The sequence below is a fragment of the Photinus pyralis genome, unplaced genomic scaffold, assembly GCF_008802855.1.
Source record: "Photinus pyralis isolate 1611_PpyrPB1 unplaced genomic scaffold, Ppyr1.3 Ppyr1.4_LG2, whole genome shotgun sequence".
Lineage (NCBI taxonomy): Eukaryota > Metazoa > Arthropoda > Insecta > Coleoptera > Lampyridae > Photinus > Photinus pyralis.
In genome coordinates this window covers 12,975,894-12,999,523 of record NW_022170403.1, presented here as the reverse complement: position 1 = coordinate 12,999,523, position 23,630 = coordinate 12,975,894, and the positions used below count along the sequence as shown (strand labels likewise).

The 23,630-nt window shown below is 35.2% G+C and overlaps 1 protein-coding gene across 2 annotated transcripts; it reads left to right on the top strand.

The window, feature by feature from the left end:
- Positions 1 to 87: 87 nt before the first annotated feature.
- LOC116162961 (saccharopine dehydrogenase-like oxidoreductase) lies at positions 88 to 22,966 on the top strand. 2 transcript variants are annotated; one of them, XM_031476759.1, is made up of 7 exons: positions 88 to 233; positions 317 to 505; positions 10,512 to 10,829; positions 10,875 to 11,058; positions 12,936 to 13,173; positions 13,227 to 13,483; positions 22,707 to 22,966. In XM_031476759.1, the coding sequence occupies exons 2-7, from the start codon at positions 331 to 333 to the stop codon at positions 22,807 to 22,809; spliced, it is 1,275 nt and encodes a 424-aa protein (XP_031332619.1). In that variant the 5' UTR covers positions 88 to 233; positions 317 to 330; the 3' UTR covers positions 22,810 to 22,966. The 2 variants fall into 2 exon arrangements, with proteins under 2 accessions (XP_031332619.1, XP_031332620.1); XM_031476760.1 differs by lacking the exon at positions 88 to 233 and adding an exon at positions 243 to 264.
- The last annotated feature ends 664 nt before the right edge of the window (positions 22,967 to 23,630 follow it).

Sequence of the window (23,630 nt, the reverse complement as noted above, 5' to 3'; positions counted from 1 at the left end):
TTTTTGCGGGTAAAAAAAGTTGCCTTATTTGCTTATTGTATTAGAAATTGGCTATTATATTTTTTTATTGAGAGAATGATGTTTTAATTCTGGTAGGGGGTGAGGGAATGATGTGCCTAACCTTGTTCGTTTTTATTGGCATAGTAGGTTTTTATAAGTCATGATACTGATAAGCGGTTTGCTAATCAGCCCTAATTAACCAAGATTTCAAAAACTTTGTCCATTATTTAAATGTAAGCATCTTTTATACCTACCTATAGTTTAGTAAGGAACATAATAACCATTTTTTTTTAATTTCTGCTCACTTTTGTTGCAGATCATTTTGTGAATATGGCTAATCGGTTAGATATTGTGCTGTTTGGAGCATCTGGATTCACCGGAAAGCATTGTATAGAATCTATAGATAAATTTAGCTCACTAGGTGGCAGTAATGTTAAATGGGGAATTGCCGGTAGATCCGAGTACAAACTGAAACAATGCCTTTTAGACTATCAGAATAAGAGTGGTTAGTAAGTTTTATTATTAGATACCTATATTTTATATTCTTTCAAATTTATATAATTTACATACCTAGATGGGAGTTCTCAATTCTGCAACAAGGCCTTGATAAATTGCTTAGTCTGTCGCTGGCTGTGGGATGCATGCTCCAATTTTTATGTGCTACAATATTTTTATAATTTTGTTTTATTGCCATTTATTTTATAGTGGGCAGAGCGATAGCTAATAAGTAGCTACTCTTCTCACTCAACCCACTATACAATTACAAACGGCCATGCCTTATCTGGGATTCAAACCCAGGCTCTGGACCTTTTGGCATAAGTTTGGCACCTAGTTTTACCAGCTCATCTGCCTTTATGTTGTCCGCAAAATCTCAGTTCTCTGGAACCCACCATAAAGTAACACTGGTTTAATCGCCAGCTGCTTTATAAGACACGAACTTAAAATACTTTCGCTAAACTCGTTCCAAAGCATCTATATACAGGGTGGTGCCTAGCGCAACGCAGCATAGGGATTTCAATGTTAATTTCTTTATAGTCAATTACTAGCACTCCCCTAATTATTTTAGAGCAAAAGTCTAAATAAGTTTTTTTTTTTAGAGAAAAAAATACTGCATCTGTTCATACTTTTAGTTATAATTTTCCATTTTTCAAAACCGTAGAAATTGACAAAATAAAAAATTACATTTTTATAAATCAGTGATGCTTTGGAATCTTTTAACAAACTACAAGCGCATCGCATGTAAGTTATCGTTGTTTGACGTCGAACGATTTTCATATTTAATTCTGTTACAACTATCCGATGCAAGAAAAAGCGGCAATTGGGTAATGTTTTTTTAGAGAATGTGATGCTGCATCAGATACTATTTGTTTATCAGTGAGAATCAGAGTACCTACATAATCGAAGAAAAAAAACTGATTTGAAGCAAATTTGTTCCTAAACTTATATTCGGATTTTCCGCTACTGCAGCCAAATTTAATAAACGTCAAAGGCAAATAATGAAACGTGATTGCTGTTTTTTTAGGTAATTCCAAGGCATATTTGATATATTGTAAAATGAAACTTTTTATTTTGTCGATTTCTACGGTTTTGAAAAACGGAAAATTATGAGTAATAGCGTGAACAGATTCAGTATTTTTTATTATACCTGAATCACAATCTCCGGTTTAAACACTCAAATGCGTGCGAAAAAAGGCCTTTAAAACACACGTGCTTTAAAGTTGCTAAGTAACGATACTTCAAGTATGACTTTTGAAACTGTCATCTAGGTGAAATAAAAAATCTTCCTACGTCGCTTTCTGTAAATGCAGAACATTTCTTTGGCTTGTATGTACCTATCCTTTGGTTGAAGCTTTTACAAACGCGGGTAATTTAGGGTATGCTTCCAAATCTGTTCCACTTTTTAGTCCCAGCAATAAGTGAAGTTTTGAATGAATGCATCAAAAGATAGAAGATTTAAATACCTTTGACATTTCCTTCATATATGCCAGCATTATCGATATATTTAAGACTTTATTCGTAAGTAACTTCCTGTTCATCCATGGAAACAACTTTTCATATGCTTGATAATAGCGAGGATAATAGGCTTTACTGGATTGAGATTTTACACCTACCAACGTTTGTTTAGATTTTACAAGCGATTTAATGGACGGTGTATTATCTTTTTCAACGGAAATCGTTTTATTCACAAAGACGACAATTTTTATAAGCAAACGTCAAGTGACATTTCCATGGCAATCGTGAAATTACGAACACCCAGCCCACTTAATTAGACATGTATTCGAGTATAACGTCAATATGATGTCATTGAATTTCCTATTTTTGAATTATACTGCAGGTATAATAAAAAATACTATAAGATACACGTGTATAATTGGTCTTTAAAGCACTTGCAACGTTAAAAGCACTCCGCTTTGCGTCGTGCCCTTAAACTCGTTGCGCGTGCTTTAAAGACTTGATTATACACTTGTATCTTAATATACTATTTTTCTCTAAAAAAAACTTATTTAGACTTTTGCTCTAAAACAATTAGGGGAGCTAGTAATTGACTATAAAGAAATTACCATTGAAATCCCTATGCTGCGTCGCGCTAGGCACCACCCGGTATAATGTATTTATTGCACGTAGTCTCTAAAATTAAGGATGCATATTCTAGATCTTAATTATCTTAAGATCATCTGCATACCTACATAAATTTTTTTGATCATAGTAGCATCCAGGAAATTATTCACAAACAAACAAATATACTTCAGTTGTTTGATAAATACACAGTATGTAAAACAGTTAAGGTCTCTAAAACACCTGCCCTGCTTACTGATAATATTAAATTTATGATCTCTCTCAGAGATAAAGCCTTAACTAGGTTTAAAAGAACAAAAAAAAGGCAAGTCACTGGGAATACTACAAACTGTTGCGCAATTACGTTAGTACTGCTGTTAGATCGGATCGATATCGATATCATTGTAATGATCGGACCAATTTTACATCTAATGTATGGAAAAAGATTAAACTTATCGGTTGAACGAAATTGAAAAAAAGATTGGGCAATGCTAAGTTTCTTATTTACAAGAACCTTCTCTTATTTTCCTTTGTTCACATAAATAGTCCATCATATTCGGGAAGTACTGATCAATTTTTGGAAAATGCGCTAAAGTTACTCGCCTCTGAACCCTTTTTTCATTTTTTACGTAGGTGTTGGAGAAGAACATGTGTAAAAATAAAGAACATCGACGAACGAAATTTATTTTATGAGAAAGAATATAGGCGAATTTCATAACATATAGAGCTTTTGATTACATTGCAGAGGTCATTCAGACAAAGTTTCTTCTAACCTAATTACCTAGCATAAAATTTGTTGGCCATTTAACTTAAAAACTAATTTACAGAATAGGTTTCATATTTATTTACAAGACAATATTATTTTCAAGTAGCATATATTAGTTTGTTGTTTCCGAATTCTGATGAGGCGATTTAGCGATCGCTCATCTCATCGCCGACGTAGGACACGTTTTTAACAACGATGTGTGGCACACAATACAAAAGTTGGAAACTCTTGGTTCAACAAAATGGTGCACTCGCGCACATTGCCATATTTGTGCGAAAATCCTTATCGATATATTTTCCAGTTTCCAGGAAATTTGTCCGGTAGGTAATTCTCGCACAAATATGGCGTTGTGCGGAAGTGCATACTGCATATCATTCTGTTGAACCAAAGAGTTTCCAATTTTTTTGTGTGCTGTATATCGTTGTATTCCTATTAAAAAACGGTACTCAATATAATATGTACTTTTTTACGGGCGATATGAAACAAGTTAAAAAGTTATTACTCATTATGCAAACATAAATGACGAGAGCGTATTTTCCTCCTAATAATATTAATGCTAGGACCAAGAAAAAATACCTTACCCCATTCTCTTTCAAACGAGCCGCCTATCGTCGAAGTCGATACAGTCTAATGAAAAATAGTGGAGGGTATACAAATATCGAGGGGTTAATCACTGTGTGCAATAGGTGGGCGGGTAGTAATGCAATGTTTGTGCAATGTGTGCAATGCGTGCAATATTTGTGCAATGTGTGCAATGTCTATGCAATGCGTGCAATACTTGTGCAATGTGGGCAATACTTGTGCAATGTGTGCAATATTTGTGCAATGCGTGCAATATTTGTGCAATACGTATAATAATACCTCGTAAAATACAATATGAGCTTTACTGCTCGGAGTAGGCGCAATATGCAGCCGCCTCGGCGCCCACAATTAGGAACCTAACCGGTATAAAACGAAGTATGAAACAAATGCAACGGTGGTTTTTGTCTTTCGAGTGAGTAATATTTATAACCGCGCTGTGCGGTGTTGGGTGCGAAGTGTTATAGATCGCGGTATACAGTGTGTCCCAGATCGGGCGGGATTGCATGGATAACTTTGTTATTATTAAGGATAGAGAATTGGTTAAATGGGCAATGTTTTGTATTTTTAGATGCTTAATTAAAATTTCCTTTTGGAAATTCAAAATGTCGCATAGGTTCGACGTAAATTCAAAAAAACTAAAATTGGTCATTTCCTTGAATGTCTTATATCATCGAAAGTATAAGAGATATAAAAAAAAGTTTTATATAAAAGTTACTGTCTTTGATACGTTTAATTTAGAATTGAGGTAAAAAAAAATTCAAGATGGCTACTTTTGAGGAACATTTAACAACTTCCTAAAGTTAAATAGGCGCCATATGGGATTTTTAGATTACTTGATAGATTTTTTAATTCTCTTTTCAACGAGCCATCATAACATAATATTGAAAATAAGATACCAGTTATATCAACGGTTTTTATATTTTAATCTCGATTTTAATTAAGTAGGCTGTGATGAATTAAAAACCAGGTGTCAAATTCTTGACAGAGTAGCTTCCTAGCTGAAACCAAAAATTGCCAACATATGTACGCACTTACAGACGGGAAAAATTTATTCTTTAAAAGTTGCTTAAAATGATCTAAAACGTCAACAGGTGCATTTTTTACGCATGCATTTTGTTTGCTTTTATTAGAGGGACCTACCATCCAAATTTCGTTAAAATTGCTCCATAAATAAGAAAGTTGGATGTTGCACATGCGCAACACTATTTTTTGCGCATGCATTTTGTTAGCTTTTATTAAAAGGACCTACCATCTAAATTTCGTTAAAATTGTTCCATAAATAAGAAAGTTGCATTTCTGCGCATGCGCAACACGATTTTTGCGCATGCATTTTGTTTGCTTTTATTAGAGGGACCTACCATCCAATTTTCGTTAAAATTGCTCCATAAATAAGAAAGTTTGATGTTGCACATGCGCAACTCGATTTTTTGCGCATGCATTTTGTTTTCTTTTATTAGGAGGACCTACCATCCAAATTTCGTTTTAATTGTTCCATAAATTAGAAAATTGCATTTCTGCGCATGCGCAACACGATTTTTGCGCATGAATTTTGTTTGCTTTTATTAAAGGGACTTACCATAGAAATTTCGTTTAAATTGCTTCAGAAACAAGATCGTTGCGTTTTGCACATATGCAACACAATTTTTTGACTTTGACAATTTTTTTCTCCGTTTTTTGATAATATAACCCGGCCCAATTTTTTGTAGGTTGTACACAGGAAAATAAGGTCTTCCAAATAATAGAATAAAAATTTTAGGTTGCTATTTGAAAAAAAAAGTTCGATGCCGTTACGGCGCTCCAAAATTTTTTTTCAAAGATCCGGCCCGTTATTCTTCTGTTCGGTATGCCTAAAACATATATACAAAATTTCAACAAAATCCGTTGAGCCGTTTTCTCAGAAAATTGCCAACAAACGTACGTACGTACGTACGTAGGTACGTACATACAGACGGAAAAAAATTTTATTCTTTAAAAGTTGCTTAAAATGGTCTAAAACGTCGATATTTGATGAAATTTTGAAATGTTCAAAAAACGGCTATCGCAATAGCTACCACCTAGCACATGCTAGGAAGCTAAAAACAAAACAAAATCTATTCGAGGCAACAAAACAATGAAACTAATTACATCAGATGTTTAAAAAAATCAGGGACGCACTCATGAGAGGGGGGGGGGGCATTACAACTCCCTCCAAAATTTTATATAAGCATTAGGTCTAGAAAAATTTGATTTTTATAACATCGCCTGAGACGGATACAATCGAGCCTACACTTTCAATTGGAAACTATGTTTTAGTTCAGTTTGCAACAAAGAAAAGCCACAAATATTACATTGGCTTAGTGTTAAGTAAACGACTAAATGATTCCGATAATCGTAATGAGGAGGTATATGAAGTGAAATTTTTTAGAAGACACGGAAATTTTTTTACGTTCCCTGCAACTGACGATGTGGCGGATGTTTCAAACCAAGACATTGTTTTAAAATTAAGTGAACCGTGTATTGACACTCGAATGCGGCACACGTTTTCTGAGGATTTGTCAAAATATAGTGTTTGCTAAAATCGACAAAATAAATGTATGTATATTCGTAAATATTACGAAAAGGTGGTTTTCTTATTTAAATTTCGTTTTTGCGGCCATGCCATGGTGCTTTAAAACATTGCTTGATAGCTTTTAACGAGAACTTTAACCATATTTTAATTTTTAAGGTCCACAGGGACATTAGTTAGGGAGTAGTTGAATATAGTTATGAATATGTTTATCTTCAGAAAGAACATTAATTTGCCTTAAAGTCGACTTTAGCTAAGTGCTATGACATACTATGCTGAAAACCGCATGCGGGAAAATAAAAACCGCGCCATGTATAATTAAATGCTTATATGCGGCGACCGCAAAACGCACGTAGTATGTCTTTATGCATTTAATTATACATGACGCGGTTTTTTATTTTCCAGCATGCGGTTTTCCCGCATGCGGTTTTCAGCATAGTATGTCATAGCACTAAAGGAGACTTTAGCGTAATTATGAAAATGGACCTAAGACATGCAACTTAAAGGAAGATAAAACACGTAATGTAGGTACCCGCCGATTACGTGAAATGTCTGCAATATTGTAATAGCACCACAATACATAGTTACGCTTAAGCAGTCAATTATAATTGTGTACGCGCAATAGTGGTGCAACGTGTGCAATATTTGTGCAATGGGCGCAATGTTTGTGAAATGTGTGCAATAATGGTGCAATTGTGCAATAATCGTGCAATGTGTGCAATAATCGCGCAATGTGTGCAATAATCGTGCAATGTCTGCAATAATCGTGCAATGTGTGCAATATTGCACAGGTGGAACCTATGTTTTTGGAGTGATCAACCCCTCGACAAATATAAACAAATTTTGAAATGAACATTAGTTTTACCTCGGTTTTACTTTTATTCGAAGTGTCTACACATCAAACTTTTTATAAATGCTTTCGTAAGTAGCATTGCGCATTGTCTACATTAAAAATTTCATTGAATACCTTTATAAATAAATCATACAGCATGCGTTAACAGTAATTTTGAAACCGGTATTAGTTTTAGCTCGAGTTTTAGTTTCATTCAAAGTGCCTACATATGATATTTCATAAATAAGACAGTTGCCATTGCGCATGCGCAAAATCAAATTTTAAAACTGGTGTTAGATTTGCTTGTATTCCAAGTGCCTATGTATTAAATTCTTAGACCATATAGTACATGGACTGCTAATTGCAACTAAAATTTGGTCAAGGACATCGCCTGGGTATATAAGTTTCAGGGTAAACGAATCTATCCGAAGTTGTTCGATGAGACACGATTTGAACTTTCAACCTTTAAATTAACAAACGTCAAATAATTAATCGCATAGAAATGCCAAAAAATCAAACCTATTCTTATTTGTGGAAGTATAGAAGATAAAGAATAGCATTTAAAACATCTCGTACGACTTGATTGCTACAGAAGCTGCTGTTTTTGTTATACGAGTGGTGTTTACACGACTTTAGTTTACCCTGAGATTCACATACCCACGACTACAGCGCCCCCTATCCGTGACCACCTATTTTGTATTGAAAGCATAGAGCGAATAGCAGTCCATGTACTATATAGTCTAAGATTAAATTCTTAGACCATATAGTACATGGACTGCTAATTGCAACTAAAATTTGGTCAAGGACATCGCCTGGGTATATAAGTTTCAGGGTAAACGAATCTATCCGAAGTTGTTCGATGAGACACGATTTGAACTTTCAACCTTTAAATTAACAAACGTCAAATAATTAATCGCATAGAAATGCCAAAAAATCAAACCTATTCTTATTTGTGGAAGTATAGAAGATAAAGAATAGCATTTAAAACATCTCGTACGACTTGATTGCTACAGAAGCTGCTGTTTTTGTTATACGAGTGGTGTTTACACGACTTTAGTTTACCCTGAGATTCACATACCCACGACTACAGCGCCCCCTATCCGTGACCACCTATTTTGTATTGAAAGCATAGAGCGAATAGCAGTCCATGTACTATATAGTCTAAGATTAAATTTCATTTAAATGCTTTCATAAATAAGAAAGTTGGCATTGCGCATGCGCAAAACAACATTTTGGAAACGTCGTTAATTTGACTTATATTCGTAGTATTTACATATAAAGTTTCATTTAAATATCTTCATAAATGAAAAAGTTAGCATTGCACATGCGCAAAATCAGAAAATATCGGTAGGCACGGATTCCGTGGAAGAAGCCCTTTCAAATGAGCCTTATATCGCCCAAACTGGTTCAGTGGTCTAGAACGAGTGCGTGTGACGGACGGACGACAAAGTACAACGTGAGGTACCTACAGCCAATAGCGATGGAAAATACCGAGGAAAATACGCTAAAAATAATGTTGATTGTGATTTCGCCGAAACGAAACGTTGTATAAAAAATCGCTTGACGCTGTCCTGTAGAGTTCAAATAGTGGCGATGTTTAAGGTTATTTCTTTTGTATCTGTTCAAATAACATCAGAAGAAAATAAAAAGATCGGTAAATGTCGATTTGTCTGGCATACCTTTGAAAGTAATGGAATTTTTTTTTGTTTTCTTTACAGAATGATAATAACTGTTTAATTGCTCAATATATGGTGCCTGGTGGTGTCGTGTTGTGTGAGTACTGAGCTACTGACGTTATCACTTGTGAAAAATTATGCAACTTATAATACTTTTTTAAAAAGAAAAAATTTCATATTTACAGTAAATACATTTTTTGTCTTCATTATTCAAACTATCTGTATTTTGTAAATGTTCACCTCCCCCAGCTTCTACTGCTCCCATCTCGGAACGTTTGATCAAAGGCAGGAGACGCTGGCGGTTCTCTCAAAGAGTCCTATAACATCCAAATGCAGGCAAGCCTAGGACTCGAGCACGATTCTCCACGAGTGTAGTGGTGCATTCCAGCATTTTGTCTTGACTGTAAAAGCTTGTTTCACAATTGACGCAAACGTAAACGCCAACGGAAACGCAAACGGTAACGTGAACATGAACAAATTCGCAGTCTCACAATTAACGTTGCGCTCCTGGAGTGTTAAGTTTTGTCACGGAATATTTTGTTTATTAAAATGTGTTCTGTGGTAGTTGAACTAACCTAAAAAATGGATACCGACAGCGAAACTGACGAAGTAATAGTTTATGTATTCATGTTACATATTTACGCTCTGTATTACTACATATCCAAAATAAATAAGAAGAGGTAAATACATTCCATTCTATCACAGACTATTCTATTCAATTCAACAAACGGATAATCATGCAATACTTCGTACTTCGTTTGGTCTTTAAAGGTTATGTGGCTGGATCGCAAGCGCGCGCATGTTTAAAACGCCAACGGGAACGGGAAAGATAAAAGTTGACCAACTGTCGCGTTTGTTTCACGTTTTCACGTTTCCGTTGCGTTATATGTGAATGGAAATAGTAAATATTCATGCTTTAATTAAATGCTCACGTTCACGTTCGCGTTAGCGTTCACGTTGGCGTCAATTGTGAGACAGGCTTTACATGTTACAACTTCTTGAGTGATGGCGGAATCAATGTTTGGCTAATAAACTTATAATCTTGCAGGCCTTTATTCCCAGTTATCGCTTTTGCAACATCTCAGGTGGCAAGGACAAAGGTATATAAATGCACCCCTTTTTACTGTATGATAAAATAGCTCACCACTGATGCTCTTTATTATGTGGTCAGTTCAATAAGACAAGATCTGATGAATGCGGATAACGTTTCGTCTGTGTAGGTTTCCCTCTATAGATTTTATTTACTGATCCGTAATATTCGCGCTCTGAATGTAGCAGGTGTGTGTATGGTTTTGTATGCCCATTTACTCTACTGGTTGTGACACTAAGAGTGTACTTATCAGTCAAAGTTGATCCCAAATGGCGACCTCTTGTAATGAAATATTGAATTTGGAATAAAACCAAATATTTAAGTGTATCGGGTGGAATTCTATTTGCATACTCACGTTCTTGAAGTAATTTTTTAGATACTATTTAATTCACTTTGTCTCATTACAAAAAAAATTACCTATTTATACTGCATTAAATATGATTCATAAATGTAACTTGTTGTAGGTAAAGATTTCAGTTCAATACCAATCATTCTTGCTAATGTAAAAGACTATGAATCTTTAAAAGCCATGACTGCTCAAACCAAAGTGTTAATAAATTGTTGTGGACCATATCGTTTCTTTGGGGAAGCAGTTATCAAAGCCTGCATTGAAACTGGGACTCATCACGTTGATGTTTCTGGTGAACCACAATTCATGGAAACAATGCAACTTAATTATAATAAAGCGGCTCAAGAAAAGGGCGTTTACATTGTAAGCGCGTGCGGATTTGATAGCATTCCTGCAGACCTTGGAATGAATTTTGTAGAAAAAAATTTTGACGGTAAGCCATAAACCGGAAATGTTGATTAACTACTTTCATTCCTAGGTACATTAAATTCTGTAGAAGTGTACATGAAAATGGACTCCAGCCAACACAAAGGGCCATTCGCAAATTATGGCACATGGGAGTCTTTAATTCATAGCTTAGTGCACGCACATGAACTAAAAGATCTACGAAAGAAATTGTTTCCAACTCGGTTACCTGAATTTTTACCAAAATTAGCACCCAAGTAAGTACCTACTATGTGATCAAAAATGAGTTGCTGTCGAGTCACCTTTGGAATTTTTTTTACGTACTTAACTTGAACTTCCAAAGGCGACTTGGCAGCAACTCATGGTAGATAGTAAATTGCCATAGTACTTCTGAGAGTAACTTGCTCTAGCATTTACATATAAGCAAATTGTAAAAAGCAATTTTTCTCAGCAAATACTGTCAGACACTTGCTTTTGAATGTGCATATACACAGTAGAGCTGTAGAGATTTTTGTCTTGATTTGCCACAATTCTGCAAATCCTTGAAAAGTGTTAATTAAAGAAGACGTGTCTTCTTTTGAACACACACACACACATTTGCTCTCCAAGTAGCACAACACTTGCACTCCAACTTTCAACAAGATTCAAATAAATGTCAACTTCCTGTCAAAACTTGTTTAGATGTGCAAGATTTATTGCAGCAATTACTTGCCGGCAACTTTTCGACTTACTGGGAGAGAGCTCTCTATCACTGTTTATACTTGTGTTTACATTATGAGAGTTATTGGGAAGCGCTCTTTGACACAAACTTGCGAGAGCTTTACTATCCCATGTAAATTACGCTTAATTTTATCACCGATTAAGCTAGTCCGAAGCACCTATGTTAAAATTTTGTGTACTCAGTTTGAGAAGCCTTACATTTTCCACAATCTTCATTCAAAGTTCACTTCATTTCGTCGTAAGTGAGGTTATATTATTCAAATTACATTGTTGATTTTAAGTTGGTTATAGTGTTCTTAAAATTCCTCAGCGCCAACTTTAATTTCTTAATAGGTTATGTTATTTTTTCATGATATAATCATTAAATAATGATGTACAAGTATTATTAATGTGTTTTTAATTATATCATAATACTAGTAAGCAGTTCCCTACATGTTTTACTTAATTCATGTTCATGTTTCAATCCCAGTGATTTGGAAATAACACAAAGGTGTCACCTTGAAGTGAGATTGACAATATTATTATGGAAAATGCGAGAGATGTTCCTTCCCCTCTCGACCGTATTAGGCGGTGGATGCTAAGCGGCGATTGATACGAAAAAGGCGTTCCAAGTTAAGCGGCGATCGCTAACGTAGCTGCGATCCATGGAAAATGCGAGAAACATGCAACCTTCTCTACGACATTCCTCTTCCCTAATGCATTCAAGTTTAGACTGTATACACTTCAAACAGTGGTGTCATTAAAATGTCAGTCACATGAAAGTGTCGCTTATTTGGTGTTTAAGTCGAACAAAACCTAAAATTGTATTGTATATTATACCTGTTGTGCTACTTTTATTACATTCTATTAATATAACACGTTAAATCCAGCATATTTCATTTTAGTAAACGAAGAAGTTAACATAACCTCCTACAAAAATTTACTGTCACCTTTGTTAAAAAGTGAAAATGAAAGCTGTCACATAAAATTTTTCAGTTTTGCCAACTTAAGAATGATAAAATATACGTAAAATAACCAGATTTCCAGAAAATGAAGTGAACTTTTAATTAAGATTGTGGAAAATTTAGGCCCTCTTCCGCAAATTTTTTTATTCTAAACGTGTTATTAAGGTGTCCTCTATCCATTTCTATCAATTTCATGATCATACCTGGGGGGCTTATTAGCGCAACGCACCCTACAATCGTAAGAGTCAATATAAAAAAGAACCCGTTCCAATTGACACCCAAGCAGTGGGGCGTTTTTGGGTGGTAGTCCGTTGCAGCTTGCATAATAAAATCATTTGACTTGACCCTGTCATCCTACCAGTAGACACCTACCGAAGAGAAACTCCAACAGGTGAATTAGCTTTTAATTTTGTGATTTACTACCTACTCCCTTCAATTGTTGTTAATATATGAACATAATATAATTTCAGACCTTCCATCCATAAATTTGAGATGACCAACACTTGGAACGTACCGTTCATGGGCGCCGATCGTTCGGTTGTAACACGTACTCAGCGTTACCTATACGAAAAAAAAAAGAAAAGACCAGTACAGATACAAATGTATTTTGGATTTCAATCAATTGTTTCGATTATATTAATGGGTATCTTTGAACGCATATTTTCATTTCTTATCAAACGTAATTTTGGTAGAGAGTTGTTGTTGAAGGTAACACTTGTTAATGAATTGACGAAATAGTGGTATAATAGATCAATCTTCAGTACCCAAGATTCTTCTCATATGGTGTATTTTCACATGAAGATTCCATAGATACGACAAAACACCAGAAATGTTCCTTAACGTTTATTGGTCAAGGATGGAGAGGCCAAGCTGCTCCTGAGCAAGATTCATCTAATAATCCGCCGAATGCAAAGATTATAGCACGCCTTTCTGCAGATGATCCTTTCTACGGACTTACAGCTGATGCAGTTACGTTAGCAGCGATGGTTATTTTAGAAGGGAATAAGTTACCTGAGAGGTGAGTGATCACTCTTTGTATTACTTAACAAACCAAAATGGATTAATAAATTAAGCATTGAATTAATATCACTGCATGTTGTAAGTGTATCGTGACTGTATGGTGTCGTATCATTGTACGAGGTGTGGCACCTAATTTCCGAGAATTTTGCTTTGGCGTGCGGACCGGCAACACTGCATGACTGGCGCACATGCGCCTGGCTAGATCAATTTCCCCGCTCAGTCGTACTGGAGATTTCAAGTTGATCGGACGTGTAGTTCTTTTTTTAAAGGTTTTCTTCGAAGACAAGTTTTTTAACTCGGTTGCAGTAACGACCGACTCAATTTTTAAGCAACGTGCTGTAATCCAATTTTTGGTCAAAACCGGTGAAAATTCTGCAGAAATCCTAAGAAAATTACGGCAGGTGTATGGAGATGAGTGTTTGTCACAACCACGTGTTTTTGAATGGGCAAAACGGTTCAAAAATGGTCGTGAATCGTTGGATGACGATCTTCGGCCAGGGGCGCCAACTCTCACACGCACAGTCTTGTCTGACCGTCGCCTAACCCTTCGTGCGTTGTCATACGAGTTAAATATAAATAAAGAAACAATTTGGTAGATGTTACATGAAGATTAAAGGTCAATTCTCACTTTCGTGTAAGGCACGTACTCGGCACAGGCAAGGCACCGACTCGGCAAAATATCTATATTATTGAATCGTATGAATTTTTTGGGGTGTAATTCACACTATGCGAGCAACGACTCGCCAAGCTACGGCCTTTGCACGCAGCGTTCTTCCGAAACAATATTTGCCGGGATGTACCGTGCACGTTCCGACAAGTGTGTATACAATCTGTGCAGGTCACCGACTTTAGTTCATTTTTCATAGTACAAGAAAGGTTGAAGGGTCAGCAAAGGAACACTTTTTCAGCGGAACAAGATGAGATGCTGATTGAATGTGTCCAGGAAAATGATTTCGGTCATAAAAGATACTTCTTATGCATTTTATGTACACAAAAACGTATTTTTCTTTTTCTGCAATATGTACTTTCTTGTTCTTCATCATCTAATATTAGACCAATTTTAATTAACGTCAAAGTTTCGAACATTTTTACAGTTGAAACTCACGTAGAAACTGCTTACCTGCGGCAAGCGTGTCGCAGTGTGAATTGAACTCAAAAAACTTTGCCCGTGCCGAGTATGTGCCGTGCCGGTTCTTTGCACGAAAGTGAGAATCGGCCTTTAGGCATGCGGAAGCTGTGCGCGAAAATGGTGCCCAAAATTCTCACAATCCAACAAAACCATTGCGAATATTTGACCCAAAAAAAAATGCCAACGTTACCGCATCCACCCTACAGCCCCGACTTGGTCCCCTGTGACTTCTTCACTTCACCATGGCAGTGTAGAGGCCGTCCAGGAGGCTGCGACCGTCGTCTTGAAAGGCCTAACTTTGGAGGACTATCAAGGGTGCTTCCAATCATGGGAGAAACGTTGAAAACGCAGTTTTGAGTTAGGAGGGGACTACTGTGAAGGGCGTTAATAAAGTTTTGTCGCTTACTTAATTTGCCTGTGTTTTATTTAGAAATTATCGGAATTTAATTGCCACACCTCGTATTATACAGCAGAGCAAATGGTGAGCTGAGATGATTGGAAGCTAATGCGAGTAGATTTTTGAAAAGTTGTACAGGGTGGCCAAATAAGAATGGGAGGTACTGTATCTGGGAACCTATCCAGCGTAGAGGCTTGCGGTAAAGAAAGTTATTACTAAAACGGCCACGAGAAAAACCTGGAAAATATTTTTAAGTTTCTGAAATGGCCGCTAGGGGGGTAACTGCAATCTGGAATCTATAAAACTGATGTTTCTGTGAATTCCGCTATACTAACCTAACAAGAAATTTCCTGTCTTTGAAGTCGAGAATAATCTGAGCCTTTTTTGTTTAACAATTTTTGTTGTATCTCTAAAAATAAAGTGGTGGGGGGTATTCAAAGGCATCATTAAGGTACTTTTTCATGAAAAAAAAATCGAACCAGTGCATTTAATTTTTTTGAGAAAATGAACCATTTCTATTGCAATGTCGAAAAAAGCCCTCAAGCGGTGATATGTGAAACTAACAAAACTTCGTAGCTGAAGAATAGCTCTTTTGAACTAACTCGAGTTTGTTTACATCGGCTCAGCCGTTTCGAAGATACAGGGTGTTCTTTACGGAAACCTTTGAATACCCCCCACCACTACATTTTTAGAGATACAGCAAAAATTTTCAAACAAAAAATGTTCAGATTATCGTCGAATTCAAAGACCGGACATTTTTTTAGGTTAATATAGCGGAATTCACAGAAACATCACTTTTTTAGATTGCAGTTATGCCCCCTAGCGGCCATTTCAGAAACTTAAAAATATTTTCCAGGATTTTCTCTCGTAGCCGTTTTAGTAATAACTTTTTTTACCGCAAGCCTCTATACAATGAATAGATTCTCAGATACAGTACCTCGCATCCTTAGTTGGCCACCCTGTACAGCGAGACCGTTTCAGCTAAATATTTTCAATTATTTACGACTTGTGGTTATACTGGCAGTTGACTCACACATCATTGTTTAAAAAATTTTGCCACCCATGTAAGATTTTAAATTATTAGTTGACTTATTTAACAAAACTATCAATGTCATAAAGAGAACACAAATAATTTTGTTGACGAAGAACTCCATTGTTTTGAGTTAATTAAAAAACGAATAGGAAAAATTGAGACTCAACAAATTTTCATTATTATACTTATAAAATTTTTGAGTCTAGAACACAAATACATTTAACATTTGAGTATAGTTAAACTATTCAGTAATGGCCGTTTGCACCGAGAAATTTAAGTGGAGCTTAGCTTAAGCGTAGCTTAAAATCCATGGCAACCATTGTCTCAATAATCGTTGCTATGGATTTTAAGCTACGCTTAAGCTAAGCTCCAATTAAATTTGTCGGTGCAAACGACCATAAATTTTGGAAAATTATTATGCACAACTTAAGTCTGCGAGGTATTATAACACACAAAGATATAGCGCTCCCGGTTAATATGAATAAGTGTTCCTGGTTCATATTTGCGCCTACTTCTGGATTTTGCTAACTTCGTCATTCTTAAAGGGGTAGTATACCCAAAATCAAAAAAATTGTACAAGAAAATCTAAGAATAAAATTTCAAACCGGAGTTTTCGACGATGAGTAGTTTTCAAATTATTAACGATGAAAGTTTGAAAGACAGAACATGTGACGTCATCCCGACATCGTGGGTGCGGCGGCACGGATCCAAGCAGTCCGAACGCATCAGTTCTTTCATATTCTATTTCGCTTTCCTTTGAAAAAAACAAGAAAACCTTACTGAAGTATCATCCGAACATATATCCTCATATAAATTTGAATATTTGTAATAAATTTCTGTACCCAGCTCAGATTTGATACCTATGCTTTCAGTAAGCGGTATTGATGCCATTTGATTCAGTTCTTCTGTTTGATTGTGGCATATGGTTGATGTTGAACTGGTTTCTCCACTACGAAATTGATCGTTTACCCACAATAAGCAATCTTACTTTCTTAGATAAGTTGACTGACGTTTTATAGCTTTATTGGGACCTTTGTTTCCTGTGAGATGTAAAGAAGGGATTGCAGTATTGTTAGCCTTCTCAAAACTTTATGCTGAGGCACAGGGTCCTTTCCTTTTTGTATCTTCCAAAAAAAATTATCACCTTTAAAGTGTTTCAGCGGTTTTTCTACTTTTCCAGACGTTATTTCGACACGGCTTCTTCTTTTCTCGGGGAAAATTTACAATGTAACATTGGCATTTTTCCAATTATTGTTGCAGCGGAAAACACAAAGTTAGGCATTTTTGAAAATAATTAAGATCACTGACTACCAGTCTCAAATTAACATGTCAAACGTAATCGAATCCATATATTGCTATAGCGCGTCACCGACCCATTTGTCGGGATGACGTCACAACGACCGTTTTTTAAATTCGACACCTTGCCGTTTAATTACGAAACGGCGTAGCGACTTGCGGTTTTCACCGTTACTCTTAGATATTTTTAATCTATCTTTAGACGAAAACATGAAATTTGGGTATACTGCCCCTTTAAGCATAACATTTATTTGTACTTTGTTTTATCACCCAATTTTTTAATGATTTTGTTAATTCTGGTAATCATTCAAATTTTGCAATGGCTGCACAAATTTTTGTTAAATTTCTCTTTTGTACAAAATCCATTCTTGTTAGAGATTCAGGGGTGTAATTACAAACTGCCGTAATTTTCTAGTGAAAGATCCATTAAAATGTAAGTACATGTGTTCCTATAAACAAAAATTAAGTTCCAGGATGCGTACGGCAGCGGATCGGAGCGCATTTCCGTGCCTATACGCACATAAAGCGCGCTACACCGAAGCGACGCACTCTCATTTAAAACTATCTTTTAAATAAAATCCGTTTCGTGACGCGTCGATTAAAATACATTTATTTTTAATCATAACTCCTTCATTTTTTACGATAAAAAGTTCATCAAAAAGGTTTTTACACAAGCTACAAGGCTATTTACATGCAATCTCTTTAAAACTCTTAGGGAAGCTTAAAAGGCTCATATTATGTTATCAAAAATCTCTAAACCTTCCCCATATAGTTTTATTCGTTGAAGTTTTTTAAAAATAACAGCGACTATAGTTTCGGCGTACTGCCATCATCAGGCGACTAGAAGTGTATCACAATATAGCAAATTTGAAAACATTAAGAGCTAGTACTTACTGTGAAAGTTAACAGGAAAACGGTAAATTACAAACGTTGAAGACGGATAAGACGAACATGTTGTTTTTTTAATTATTAACTGGCCGAAGCCAAGTGAAAAACCTGAAGGGTGGTTAAAACGGAAAGGTTGTCCTAAGTTTCAAGACGAATTAATTATCAAGCCTTGTTAAGACAACCAACCGGGGGGTTGAATTTTTACATTAAAGTTGAAATTTGGGTTAACCTAAAAATGAACAAAGTTTTTGGTTTTAAAAAATAACTTATCTAAAAGGTACTTACACATTTCAAAAGAACGGGGGGGAAAAAATAAACTTATAAAAGTATTGAAACTATTAAGATGACTACATATTTAAATTATTTAAGTAAAGTTTAAATTCGAGATCATGCAGACGGCATGTCTCGAAAAGATTGACAATTCGGTATAAGAGGAAACTGACATATCGATAAATTTTGAAAAGATGTATAGGGTGAACTGAAATTATTGTAAAAACAGAAGATTGTTATTAAAGCCGAGAACTTCGTTAAGAGAGAGGTGTGGGTTCTTTTTAACTTGGTGGTAAATTTCTTTCAATTCCAGAAAGTTCAATCTTATACCTTTATTACATATATGCAGAATTTCGAAATCGGTGTTCGGATTGAAGGAGTGGCCCGTTTCTAGGATGTGTAAAGCGAAAGAGGATTTTATTGAGGAGGAATTATTGTTTTTAATACATTGAAGATGTTCTTGAAACCTAGTAGAAAATTTTCTCCCTGTTTGGCCAATGTAGGAAGATTTGCAGGTGGGGCAATTAAGTTTGTAAATGCCGGATTTGTCTATTAGAGGGATTTGGTCTTTTGTGTGTGAAAGAACTGAATTTAGATTGCTGTTGGCTGTAAAGATTATGCGGATGTTGTACTTTCGAAAAGTGTTTTGAAAACTATGAGAGAATTCTCCGATATAAGGCAATACTTGATATGTGGTTGGAGTATCTACTTGTAAGAGGGATAAACTGGTGGTATTGTGGATCTCGGATTTATGAAGGAGTTTGAATTGGAGATTTTGAATCAATTTTAACGGGTAATCATTTTGGGCGGCTAATTGGTAAATAATCCAATTACCAATTAGCCGCCCAAAATGATTACCCGTTAAAATTGATTCAAAATCTCCAATTCAAACTCCTTCATAAATCCGAGATCCACAATACCACTAGTTTATCCCTCTTACAAGTAGATACTCCAACCACATATCAAGTATTGCCTTATATCGGAGAATTTTCTCATAGTTTTCAAAACACTTTTCGAAAGTACAACATCCGCATAATCTTTACAGCCAACAGCAATCTAAATTCAGTTCTTTCACACACAAAAGACCAAATCCCTCTAATAGACAAATCCGGCATTTACAAACTTAATTGCCCCACCTGCAAATCTTCCTACATTGGCCAAACAGGGAGAAAATTTTCTACTAGGTTTCAAGAACATCTTCAATGTATTAAAAACAATAATTCCTCCTCAATAAAATCCTCTTTCGCTTCACACATCCTAGAAACGGGCCACTCCTTCAATCCGAACACCGATTTCGAAATTCTGCATATATGTAATAAAGGTATAAGATTGAACTTTCTGGAATTGAAAGAAATTTACCACCAAGTTAAAAAGAACCCGCACCTCTCTCTTAACGAAGTTCTCGGCTTTAATAACAATCTTCTGTTTTTACAATAATTTCAGTTCACCCTATACATCTTTTCAAAATTTATCGATATGTCAGTTTCCTCTTATACCGAATTGTCAATCATTTCGAGACATGCCGTCTGCATGATCTCGAATTTAAACTTTACTTAAATAATTTAAATATGTAGTCATCTTAATAGTTTCAATACTTTTATAAGTTTATTTTTTCCCCCCCGTTCTTTTGAAATGTGTAAGTACCTTTTAGATAAGTTATTTTTTAAATCTAAAACTTTGTTCATTTTTAGGTTAACCCAAATTTCAACTTTAATGTAAAAATTCAACCCCCCGGTTGGTTGTCTTAACAAGGCTTGATAATTAATTCGTCTTGAAACTTAGGACAACCTTTCCGTTTTAACCACCCTTCAGGTTCTTCACTTGGCTTCGGCCAGTTTATAATTAAAAAAACAACATGTTCGTCTTATCCGTCTTCAACGTTTGTAATTTACCGTTTTCCTGTTAACTTTCACAGTAAGTACTAGCTCTTAATGTTTTCAAATTTGCTATATTGTGATACACTTCTAGTCGCCTGATGATGGCAGTACGCCGAAACTATAGTCGCTGTTATTTTTTAAAAACTTCAACGAATAAAACTATATGGGGAAGGTTTAGAGATTTTTGATAACATAATATATTTCAACCCCCATTTCGAGGAACGATGGATCCAACTCAAAAAAAAAAACTCAAAATTAAAAGGCTCAAACAAGGTACTGCTCGCATATAATTACAAGTTTTAAACATCTATATCCCACTTATTTTTTGTCATACAGAACATTTACGGTGAGCAAAATGTTTGGAATTAGATAGTTTTTCACAAACAATCATTAACATAGATCTCTTCTATGAAAAAGTGATACTTTGGTCGCGAATAATTCAAAAAGTATTAATGATACAAAAAAATATATACTCATAGAACACTCTTTCCTTAGAATTAATATTTCTATCTATTTTTCTGGTCACCCATAATAAAAAATGTCCACCCCTAAATACAATGGTAGCCACCTTCAGGGTAAAAAAGCTTTTTGGCATAATATCATAATAATAAATATAAATCATAGATTTTGATCATTAGGTTATTATAACTCTCGCCAGGAAAGATTGCCGGTCACAGCACACCTTGTGTCGATTTACAATCTATGATTTTCTTAAGATGCGAGCGACTTCCGGAATAGGATCGTGCCAATGTTGAACGAAAAGTCTTTTTGTTCAACATTGACACGATACTATCCCGAAAGTCGCTCACATCTTCAGAAAAACATAGATTGTAGACCGGGATCAAGTGTTCTATGACCGGCAATCTTTCCTGGCGAGAGGTTTACCTACCTACTGTCAAAATTTCAAGTTAATGATTATTCATTAAAAAAAAATTGCCAGGTCAAACCTTCATTTCCTGGACTACTAGATAATAGCAATCTATCTAACGTAACCATTGAACTATACTTGGAACGCGCGCTCCATCTCCCAGCCTAATAGGGCCACAAAGGACACCTCTGTCCTGCTCTGTCTCGCAAGTACGCGCATGCATAGAGTGGCAGATTGTCATGTCACAACGTATTTAGTGACAATGACAGACATTACCCTTGCGCTACGTTTCTATGGCAGGAAACCGCTAGTGTGCATTCCAGTATACAGGGTGGTGCCTAGCGCAACGCAGCATAGGGATTTCAATGGTAATATCTTTATAGTCAATTACTACCTCCCCTAATTATTTTAGAGCAAAAGTCTAAATAAGTTTTTTTAGAGAAAAAAATACTGCATCTGTTCATACTTGTAGTTATAATTTTCCATTTTTCAAAACCGTAGAAATCGACCAAATAAAAAATTACATTTTTATAAATCAGTGATGCTTTGGAATCTTTATAACAAACTACAAGCGCATTGCATCTAAGTTATCGTTGTTTGACGTCGAACGATTTTCATATTTAATTCTGTTACAACTATCCGATGCAAGAAAAAGCGGCAATTGGGTAATGTTTTTTTAGAGAATGTATGCTACATCTGCATCAGATACTATTTGTTTATCAGAGAGAATCAGAGTACCTACATAATCGAAGAAAAAAAACTGATTTGAAGAAGATTTGTTCCTAAACTTATATTCGGATTTTCCACTACTGCAGCCAAAACGTTGACTGTATTGTCGTTTTCCTGATGGTTTTGACGACCATTTTGAACGTTCTTGCACTTGCAGTTCTTTAACTAATTTATAAACAAGTATAAATTTAATATACGTCAAAGGCAAATAATGAAACGTGATCGCTGTTTTTTTAGGTAATTCTAAGGCATATTTGATTTATTGTAAAATGAACCTTTTTATTTTGTCGATTTCAACGGTTTTGAAAAACGGAAAATTATGAGTAATAGCATGAAAAGATTCAGTATTTTTTTCTCTAAAAAAAACTTATTTAGACTTTTGCTCTAAAATAATTAGGGGAGCTAGTAATTGACTATATAGAAATTACCATTGAAATCTCTATGCTGCGTCGCGCTAGGCACCACCCGGTATGTATAGTTCAGTGAACGCCGCAACCTGATTTCTACAATGTCTGATGCCAGTTTTTAAAACCACCCATACAGTCAGCCAAACTTGCAATTTTAAATAATTGTATAATAGTTTAGGGTAGCAAAAAAAAACAATAATTAGGAAATTGTGTAACACAGAAAATATTGTATAAAAAATATATCAGCAACAATCACTGTACAAGTAAATAGTATTAGGTACCTATTATCATCAACTTGTTCGTATTTTTAATCTTATTTTATTTTAGGGGTGGTGTTTATACACCAGGTGCTGTGTTTTTAGATACTTCTCTAATGGACCGTTTGCAAAAAAATGGACGTTTAACTATGGAAGTTATCAGCCAAACATAAGACGTTTCTCTTAATTGTTAGTATATTGAGTACTTATATTTTTTCAGTTCCACAAGTATACGATTTGTTATATAATGATTTTTTTAAACTTTTTGTAAATTGTTGTTACAATGTTGTATATTGTAAATTTGGTAATTAAACGGTAAGGTATACTGTCCTTTTTTGTTCACCTAGGTCATGTAACTGTTTGCCTATCTTCGCTCACCTATATTCTTTTTTCCGCTCCTCAAAAACAATCCTTAAAGAATCGACTCCTATGAGTTGAGGAATAAACTATTGAATGTGAGCTGGATTAATAGTCAAGCTTGGCGATTGGAAGTTGATTAATTAGGTACTAGAGATGTTGATGATCATTACTTTTGAGTATTCGTTACTCGTTTCTAAAGTAATCATTTATAATACTCGTTACTTTGATTACTTGGATTTCTGATGCGGTTTTAATCATATGTACATGTAACGGTATATTCAACTCCGCCGTAATTGTAGTCGTACTAATACGTTAAATGGAAACTAAATACTTATAACGGGTGATCAAAAATGGGTTGCTGTCGAGTCGCCTTTGGAAGATCAATTTCCCATGCAAACAAAAATTCCAAAGGTAACTCGACAGCAACTCAATTTTGATCGCATAGTATAATTATGTTTTATTACATTTGTAGGTTACATTAAATACCCACGTATTACGTATAAAAAAAAATATTGCTTTCGGTAGGACAAACTAAATTAAATTATAAAGCAAAAACATACGCAAAAATCATAATAAAATCATAAATCCTGATTGTGGTGTAAAGAGATTTTTGCAATATGCATCGCTTTATAAT

Coding starts and splice junctions, on each gene's coding strand:
- LOC116162961 (XM_031476759.1), top strand. CDS start 331: ATGGCTAATCGGTTAGATATTGTGCTGTTTGGAGCATCTGGATTCACC. Junction 10,830..10,874: donor TGTAGAAAAAAATTTTGACG/GTAAGCCATAAA, acceptor TTTCATTCCTAG/GTACATTAAATTCTGTAGAA. Junction 13,484..22,706: donor GGGAATAAGTTACCTGAGAG/GTGAGTGATCAC, acceptor ATTTTATTTTAG/GGGTGGTGTTTATACACCAG.